The sequence below is a fragment of the Henckelia pumila genome, chromosome 2 (assembly GCF_033568475.1).
Source record: "Henckelia pumila isolate YLH828 chromosome 2, ASM3356847v2, whole genome shotgun sequence".
Lineage (NCBI taxonomy): Eukaryota > Viridiplantae > Streptophyta > Magnoliopsida > Lamiales > Gesneriaceae > Henckelia > Henckelia pumila.
The window spans coordinates 188,944,645-188,954,663 of NC_133121.1; the positions used below are offsets into that span (position 1 = coordinate 188,944,645).

Consider the following 10,019-nt stretch of genomic DNA (forward strand, 5'->3'; position numbering starts at 1 on the left):
ACATGATTTCATCCTCGGGATCCCAAAAGCACAGCAGTAATCCCTCATTTATCAGCTTTGATATCCCGTTTTAAAGACATGCATTTCATTATGTTGTTATTGATTTCGTTGATGTCTTGAAAGCATGTGTATTGTTGTATTACTTGTTATGTTGTTTTTACTGGGAATATCGTTCTCACCGGTTTATCCGGCTGTTGCTTTGTTTTGTATGTGTACTTGGCAACAGGTGGGGCAGGAACAAGTCAAAAGAGGCATGGTTAGCTTCGAGGGCAAGAAGTAGAGGTGGGACTCGGTTTAGAAGTCGAATCAGCATGCCAATCTAGTTTATGTTTTATAGCATGTTTAGTTTCGAACTCGTTGTTTGTCGTATCAAATATGCTAGTATAGTGGATTGCAGGTGGTTGTCATATGTATTATGAACCATGTATGTTTGAATGTTGTTTTGGGCATGAATACTTGATGAAAAATGGATTGGTTTCATTTTGTAAAGTTGAAAAAAATGGTGGTTTATTTTTGACACTGAACTGGTCTCGCTCGAGCGGCAGTTGGTGCTCGCTCGAGCGAGCGTTCTTTAGTGTGCGAGCCAGAGCGTTGCTCGCTCGAGCGAGGGTGCCTTTCTGCTCGAGCGAGTTTTTTTTTATTGATTGTCGGACAGAAATTTTCTCGCTCGAGCGAGCGTGCCTTGCCGCTCGAGCGAGGCCTTTTAAAAAAAAAAAATTATTTGTGTTTGTTGCTTTACTTTCAAGTCTTGGATCTTGTATGCTTATTGTTGTTCAATCCGAGTTTAGTAGATGTTTAGAACTGAGGTCTCACATTTTCACTCGCTCGAGCGCACAAGAGGGCCGCTCGAGCAAGGCAAAAAATATTCAAAATCAGAAAACCGCTCACTCGAGCGCACAAAAGTGCCGCTCGAGCGAGATTAAATTTGTAAAAATCCCCAAAAAGTTGCTCGCTTGAGCGCACAAGAAGGCCGCTTGAGCGAGATTAAATTTACCCAAGAACCAGAACTATGCTCGCTCGTGCGCATGAAAGTGCCACTCGAGCGAGATTTTTATTTTTGAAACTTTTAGAAAAAATGACGAAAAATTAAAATAACTAACTTAAAATTAACTAAAACAACCCAAAATAAAATTTAATAATCTAAAAAAGAGAAAATAACACTGGGTTGTCTCCCAGTCAGCGTTAAATTTATAGTCTATAGCTCGACTGTACTTTTCTTTTAATTTGTCGGATCTTGCAAGTTGACAGTGGTCTGTGTTTGATCCACATTAACAACCTCGATAAATCTTTATCCTCTGCCCATTAACTTCAAAAGATCCGGATGCAGGACTATAAATTTCCACTGTGCCATACGGTAACACTTGCTTGATAGTGAATGGTCCTGACCATCTCGAACGTAGTTTTTCCTAGCATAAGTTTCAAACGTGAGTTATATAATAAAACAGTTTGGTCTACCTCAAACTCACGTGAAACGATGCGTTGATCATGCCATCTTTTGGTTTTTTCTTTGTAAGTTCTGGAATTCTCATAGACATCCAACCTTAGCTCTTCATGTTTATACAATTGCAGCAAACGCTCCTCACCTGTTGCAGAAACTTCAAAGTTTATAAATTTAGTAGCCCATAATGCCTTATGCTCAAGTTCGACAGGAAGACGACATGTTTTACCATATAACAACCTAAATGGAGAAGTCCCTATAGGTGTTTTAAAAGCAGTACGATAAGCCCATAACGCGTCATCTAGCTTATTGGACCATTCTTTTCGATTTGAGTTTACCGTTTTTTCCAATATGCGTTTTAATTCCCTGTTTGAAATTTCAACTTGGCCATTAGTTTAGGGATGATAAGGTGTTTCCACCTTGTGAGTGACACCACATTAATGCAAAAGTGTGTCAAATTGATTAATGCAAAAGTGGGTTCCTCCATCACTAATTATAGCTCTAGGTTTACCATATCTAGCAAACATAAATTTTTTCAAAAATTTTACAACCGACCTAGAGTCATTTGTCCTACATGCAAGCGCTTTAACCCATTTGGACACATAATCGACCGCTATCAAAAATATATTTGTTCTCCTCAGACACGGAAAACGGTCCCATGAAATCAATGCCCCACACATCAAAAACTTTGCACACAAATATATCATTCAAGGGCATCTCATGTCTTCTAGATATATTTCCAATTCTTTGACATGCATCACAAGCAATCACATAGGCATAAGCATCCTTAAACAACGAAGACCAATAAAATCCCGACTGTAGCACTTTAGCTGCGGTACGACCCGCGTCGAAGTGACCTCCAGTCGGACTAGTGTGACAGTGTGAGGGTATAGAACTTTCCTCTTCAGCTGGGATACATCTACGAATTATACCATCTGCACAGATCTTAAAAAGAAAAGGATCCTACCACAAAAAAATATTTCAAGTCAGAGAAAAATTTCTTTTTCTGTTGATAATTCAAATGCGGGGGAAGAAACTTACTTGAAAGATAGTTAACTATGTCTGCATACCATGGTAGATTCGTTACCTCGAAAAGCTGCTCGTCTGGAAATTCATCATGAATCACTTGTGTTTCAGTTCTTTGATTCTCCAAACGGGAAAGATGATCCGCTACTTGATTCTCCGAGCCTTTCCTGCCAACAATTTCCAAGCCAAACTCCTGTAAAAGTAATACCTAACGAATTAACCTGGGTTTAGCATTCTTCTTGCTCATCAAGTATTTCAACGCCGAATGATCAGTGTGGACAATGACTTTGCTTCCCACCAAATATGATCTGAATTTGTCCAATGCAAACACTACGACGAGAAGTTCCTTTTCGGTTGTGGCATAGTTTAGTTGGGCGGCTCACAGGGTGATACTAGCATATTAAATCACGTGAAGTACTTTATCCCTTTTTTTCCCAAGCACGGATCCCAACGCGATGTCACTGGCATCACACATCAACTCAAACGGAAGACTCCAGTCAGGTGCTACTATCACCGCTGCAGGTTTCAATTTCTGCTTCAATATCTGAAAAGCCTGTAAACACTCAGCAGAAAAATTAAAAGGCACCTCTTTTATCAACAAATGAGTAAGGGGTTTAGCAATAAAAGAAAATTTTTTAATAAATCTCCTATAGTAACCCGCATGTCCGAGAAAGCTTCTTACTCCTTTCAAGTTCGTGGGAGGTGAAAGTTTTTCGATTACCTCAAGTTTTGCTTGATCCACCTCCACACCTTTTTCAGACACCTTGTGCTCCAACACAATTCCCTCTCTCACCATGAAGTGACATTTCTCCCATTTTAATACGCGGTTACTTTCTTCACACCTCTTCAACACTTTTTCAAATTACCAAGACATGCATCAAAGGAGGAACCAACAACAGAGAAATCATCCATAAAAACCTCAATAAATTTTTCAACCATATCATGAAAAATTTCCATCATGCAACGTTGAAAAGTGGCAGGTGCATTACAAAGACCAAACGACATCCGTTTATATGCAAAAGTAGCATATGGACAAGTAAAAAATGGTTTTGTGTTGGTCCTCAGGTGCTATGGAAATTTGCATATACCCAGAATAACCGTCTAAGAAACAGTAAAAAGCATGCCCTGCAAGTCTCTCAACCATCTGATCAATAAAGGGAAGGGGAAAGTGATCTTTACGAGTTGCATCGTTCAGATTCGTATAATCAATACATACCCGCCATCCCGAAACAGTTCGAGTAGGAATTAATTCATTATTTTCATTTGCAATCACATTAATTCCACCCTTTTTAGGCACTACCTGAATTGGACTCACTCATTCACTATCGAAGATAGGATATATAATACCTGCATCAAGTAGTTTGATCCCCTCATTTTTCACTACCTCTTGTAAAGCTGGGTTAAGTCGCCTATGTGGTTGAGTAGATGTCTTGTGTTATGCCTCCATCAGTATCTTGTGCATACACATGGTCGGACTGATTCCCTTGATGTCAGCTAGGCTCCATCATATAGCTCTTATATGCTCTCTGATTACCCGCAACAAATTTTTCTCCTCGCACCCTGTCAAAGAAGACGAACAGATTACTGATAGTTTATCATCATTTAACAAGTATAAATATTTTAAATGAGCAGGGAGTGGTTTGAGTTCAGGTGTAGGGGGCTCCTCGGTGGATAGCTTCAATGGTTTAGAATATGGCCAAGCTTCCCCATCTTGGTATTGATGGATCTTTCAAAGGGTATAATCCCATTCAGATATCTGGCCACTTCATGCACTTCATCACAGACATGCTCCTCATCCATTGTTCCTGTCAGACATATTTATAATGAATCCACGGACAACTTTTCCTGCAAATAATACTCAACCAAATCATCAGTAACATCAATTCTGAAACAATCAGAATTGTCTGCAGGATAACGAAGTCCCTGAAAAACATTAAAAATCACACTCTCATCATTCATACTTAAAATAAGATCTCCCTTATGCACATTAATTAAGGCCTTTCCACTGGCTAAAAATGGTCTATCTAAAATAAGAGCTATCTCACGATCCTCTTCCATATCAAGCACAACAAAATCCACTGGAAATATAAATTTATCGACCTTAACCAAAACATCTTCCACAATCCCCCTTGCATATTTTATAGATCTGTCAGCCAATTGAAGGGAGATAGTGGTTGGATTAACTTCACCAATACCTAGATTTTCAAAACAAGAATAAGACATAAGATTGATATTGGCACCTAAATCACATAAATCCTTATTAAAAAATAATTTTCCAATAGTGCATGGGATTGAAAAGCTACCAGGATCCTTAAGTTTCGGAGGAAGTTTATTTTGTAAAATAGCATAACACTCCTCCGACAACTTCACAGTTTCAAAATCCACTAATTTTTTTTTGTTAGACAAAATCTCTTTTAAAAATTTTGCATAACTGGGCATTTGAGCCAAAGCATCTCAAATAGAATATTAATGTGAAGCTTTTTGAAAATCTCTAAATTTTTTGCAAATTGATTGTCCAATTGCAGTTGCTTCGCTCGTTGAGGGAAGAGAAGTTTACTCAAATCAATATTCTCATTAATAGTTGGGTTAGAAGACTTACCTTTCTTGCCCGTAGGAGCCGACTCTGCATGCTTTGGTGCTTCCTCTATCGCTTTTTCAACAACTAGCTCTTTTGCTTCCTCATCCTCAATTCTCTTCTCCGCAGTCTCCGCTTGCGATCTAGTAACCACCAGAATAACATTAACGTCTCTTGGGTTCTTTTCAGTATTGCTAGGCAACGATCCTGCTGGCCTTGTCGACAATTGTGTCGCTATGTGGCTCATCTTTGTCTCCAACTTTTGAAACATTGCCTCCTGATTCTGCAAGTGAGTCTCAGTACCCGCTACATACTTCATCATTATTTCTCCAAAGGATGGCTTTTTCTCCACTGGCTTTGATGTATTGGCGGCTGGATCAGTAAATTTCCATGATAAATTCGGATGACTCTTCCAACCAGGATTATAAGTGTTGCTGTAAGGATTAAATGGTTGTCGCCCTTGATTTCCCATGAAGTTTGCCGCATCCATCTCAAAGACCTGCTGCTCTTTTGGCTGCTGAACTTGTACCTGATTAGCTGGAGTTGTCTGCATAATCGTCATTTGATGTGTAAGAGCATCAATTTTAGCATTCAGTGCTGTCAATGCATCAACTTCTAGAACCCCAGCCTTTTTATTCTTCTTCACATCTGGCCACCCTATGTTTCTTTCAGCCATGTTCCCAATAATCTCCCACGCTTCTGCTGGTGTCTTCCTGAATAAACTTCCATTGGCAGCAACATCCAACATAGATCGAATAGACTGATCAGCCCCATTGTATAATGTCTGAGTCTGCTGTCTCTGAGTAAGATTGTGCTGAATACACATCCTCATCATCTTTTTAAACTTGGTACATGCCGCATGAAGAGATTCTCCCTCATTTTGATTGAATGAGATAATGTCCGAGAATAATTTTGACATCTTTGTAGAAGGGAAAAACTTGTCCAGAAAAGTTTGAACAAGTTGGGTTTAAGTAATTATAGAACCTGCAGGTAGATCATCTAGCCACTCCAGTGCTTCACCTTGTAGAGAGAATGGGAATAACCGCAGTCGCACTTCATCAGTCGTTACCACATTAGTCTTGAAAGTGTCGCAGATCGATAGAAAATGCTCCAGATGAGCGTAGGAGTCTTCCACAGATGTGCCCCCAAACCGACCTTGTAACTGAATCATTTGAATAATGAAAGGCTTCAATTTGAAGTTGTTCGCCTCTACAGCCAGGCGAACTATGCTAGATCCATAGCCTTCAACTGGTGGATGGATGAGATCAAGAACAGTTCTGTTGTTCTCCATGTCTTCTTCTGATTCAGATTCTGTCTCATGTTAAAGATTAACAGCTCTCTTGGCTCTTCGGATCCTACTGAGTGTGCGTTCGATCTCTAAATCAAGTGGAATTAGTTTCCTAGATCGAATGCTATGCATGCACAAAGAGAGTACCTGAAAATAACAAGGAAAAAAAAAGAATTCAGAATTAAGCAAGATAATTAAAACAAAATAAAGTCTAATCTCAAGTAAAATAAAATTTCTGATATCACAAACAGTCCCCGGCAACGGCGCCAAAAACTTGACCGCTTAAATCGGTGTGATATGAATCTACTGGCAAGCGTACCAGGTCAAGTTATAGATAGTGAATAAAAATCAGATGTTGAGCCCACAAGGACTGTTATTTTTCAAGTACCAAAATACATTTATTCTTACTTAATCTAGACTAGTGAATAAGAGCAATTTCAGATTTTAAAATAATAAATAAAATTGCAAATAAAATTAAATTAACTAAAACCCAGCAAGAAAATTGGATTAAATTCAAATATGAGAAAAGCTCGATCAAGTACACACGTAGGTACCAAACAAATCATGTAACAAGTAGTTGATTCGGGATTCAGATTTAATCTTAGATTACGAAAATTTTTCTAAATTGTTTAAAGGTCCATTTCTAGAACAATCAAACCTATTCAAATATTAACGGATTAAATTTTCATAATTCTAATCAAATTTGAATGCATTAAATATTTGTGAAAATTCAGTTTTTACCTAAAATCGCACGATGGAATCGAATACTATTTCTAGTCAATTTGACCTCGTGTTGATTGTTAAAGTGATCAAAATCAATTCCTCCTCTGTCGATTTAGAACCGATTAACATTCAAACAAATATTTGATCAGGCTATTCATAAGACAAATATAAATCTAACAATCAATAAACTAAAATCAAATCTGAAAAATCCCAAATAAACATCCACATTTCTACATGAATTTGTTCGGCCCGATCACGCGGTCTTAATCGAAAAGAAAGAACTACTCAAGATCTAACATAGCGCAAAATCAAGAATTTCAATCCAAAACATCAACTAAAAATCAAAAATAAAGAAAAGAAGAAGAACAGAATATGCAGACGAAGTTGTAGCCGCCTCTTGCCTCTTAAAACTCCTTGTAACCCTTAATTTGATGGAAAATTCGGTATTTAAGTTCCAAAGATCTCTAAAAGATAATCTCCAATCCAAGCAAGAGTTTCCATAATAAAAAATTTTGTCCGTCTTTCTCGCTCGAGCGGAGGAAACTCGTGCTCGAGCGAGCAACTCTCTGCCTCACGATTTTCACTTCCCTCACTCGAGCGGGCTCAATGTGTGCTCGAGCGAGCGTAACTTTGAATGTTCCTCTTCAACATACCTCGCTCGAGCGAGCAAGCACAACACGCGCTCGAGCGAGAACAAAACTGTCCAAATCTTCGAGTTTCTTGAATTTTGCCTACAAAATAAATCAGGAGAAGTATTATGCAGACAAATGCATGAAATATGCTTAAGCTAAATAAAAACAACAACAATAACACATGAATGCATGAAAAACAATTATGAAAAAACATCACAAAAATATGCATATAAAACACACTTATCAGTACTGGTCACGATGTCAGATCGAGGACCACCTTCAAATCGTGTCCAGACTGGTGAATGTGGGAGGCAACGTGCCCTTAGATTAGTCGGTGGGAATGCCACCTGGCTTGACTTAGTATCTCTTGGCCACGAAATACTAGTCCTTGAATCTTTCTATTGCCTGAGTCTCGTCGAGCCTGTCTCCCCTGGTTGGATCCCTGTCTCTCTGGCTTCTCCTCTTGGCTATCCAACTTTCCTGGTTACTGCCCTATCCTGTTCATCGGGCCATTCTCCCTGCCCCCAGGTCCAAGGATGACCCGGACATTCCCCAGGGTATCACCACTTACCTCTTAAATAGTCGGGCTAGAGTCATACTCGTCTTCCCGACTGGTTGGACTTGGAACTGGGCGGGAAAAACCAAGGTCTTTTGAAATTATACGCGGGATAGGACTGACGTGAGCATGAAATCAGTCCTAACGGTTTCAAAGGAGCGCTTTTGTCATAAAATTGTTAGACATCCTTTCATCTTTCGGGTTACCCAGTCCATCCTCCTAGATTCATCTCTTCCGTCCATTTGCCCCGAGTTTTGATGGCTCAGATCACCTTTACCCCGCTTATAGATAACCCCCACCCAAACCTTCTCTCACTTTTACTCTCTTTTCTTCCCGGCTGTCGTGCTTCTAATATTTTTCTTCTCGCTCCGACGTTCTAGCTATGAGACTTCAGCAGCTTTCCCCATTTATTTTCTCTTTGTAAGTTTTCTCTTCTTATTTATTATCTTTTCATTATGTCAAAATCTATCTCCTCCACGTCTTGATAGAATGCCCATGGATCATTGTTGTATGAGTCTGTGGTCAGGAGCTCTGATGGCTTCCACCATCTTCTTTATTTCCTCCTCGAAAAAATGAGTACCCTTCCTCCCTCCAAATTAGGGAACCCTGTGCCAAGACTAAACCAAAACCCAAATCCCGCAAGCCATCTATTGGGTCTTCCAGCGCCCGAGAGAAAGGCAAGGGAAAGTTAACCCAAACTCCTAAGGTTAAGAACCCCACTCCTCTCTTTGGCTTTCCTGAAGGAAAGGCCCCATACCTTCACTTGGTTTTCTCATCTTGCTTATACCCTTAGTGACGAGGATGTAGAGGAGATCCGTACCCTTGGTTCTATTCCTTACTCTTATACCATTCTCTGTCCCCGCCTTGAAGATACCCCTGACTTACCTCCAGAGGATTTCTAAACCTTCTTTCGGGACCAAGTACGCATTGGTCTTCGATTTCCCATCCCTTCTATCTTTACTGATGTCTCCCGATTTCTTGAAATCTCTGTCAATCAGTTCCACCCCAACTCTTTCCACATAATGCCCGCTAATTATGTGTTATTCAAGATGAATAACCTGGCCATCACCCCTTTTATTCTTCATTACTACTACACTTGTCGTTTTAACAATGGGGCATTCTCCCTGACTTCCCGGCTTAACAGCCATTTTCTGAGTGATATCCCTTATTTACTGAGGCTACGTTTGGTAGCTAGGATTACGTTGGATTTAGATTATAATAATACGTTTGTCTCATTTTTTGTGTTAGTGGAGATATCTGAGGGCCCGATGCTATTTCACTGTGTCAGGGACAAAACGATTTATTAGAATCCATTTGTGGACCAAGGTATTGCAAAACAGTGTTTGGGATTAGTACTATTTTGGACATTTTTGCCCTTTACCTTAATAAAATATCTCACCCTTTTGCCCCCTCGTAAACAATACACCTGTTCACCTCCATATGTACAGTAGTTAGGGGTAATTTTGGTAAAAGTAGCGTAGTCCAACTTTTGATCCTACACACAAAAAACCAAACAAACAAATTATTATTTTTAAAATATATTTCATAATTATATTAAAAAATATACTTATCCTACAATTTATCTTTACATTAATAATCTCATCACACATACCAAACGTAGCCTGAAGGATGGAAAGGGAATTATTTTTCATTCAACCCCTCAACCTCTCACATACATGACCGGATTCTTTACCATCTTCCCCCAAACCCGAACTACCAAGGTACTTCAAAACAGAAGAGACATACCTTCGGAGTCATGAGTTAGTAGATCAAAAGAAATT

The 10,019-nt window shown here is 39.3% G+C and overlaps 1 protein-coding gene across 1 annotated transcript; it reads right to left on the reverse strand.

The window, feature by feature from the left end:
* Positions 1 to 2,023: 2,023 nt before the first annotated feature.
* On the reverse strand, positions 2,024 to 5,958 carry LOC140879217 (uncharacterized). The gene is made up of 7 exons (XM_073282891.1): positions 5,064 to 5,958; positions 4,565 to 4,659; positions 3,681 to 3,764; positions 3,186 to 3,308; positions 2,883 to 3,017; positions 2,526 to 2,657; positions 2,024 to 2,401 (listed from the first exon to the last, which is right to left on the reverse strand). Exons 1-7 carry the CDS (start codon positions 5,956 to 5,958, stop codon positions 2,024 to 2,026), a joined length of 1,842 nt encoding a protein of 613 aa, XP_073138992.1.
* Between the last annotated feature and the right edge of the window lie 4,061 nt (positions 5,959 to 10,019).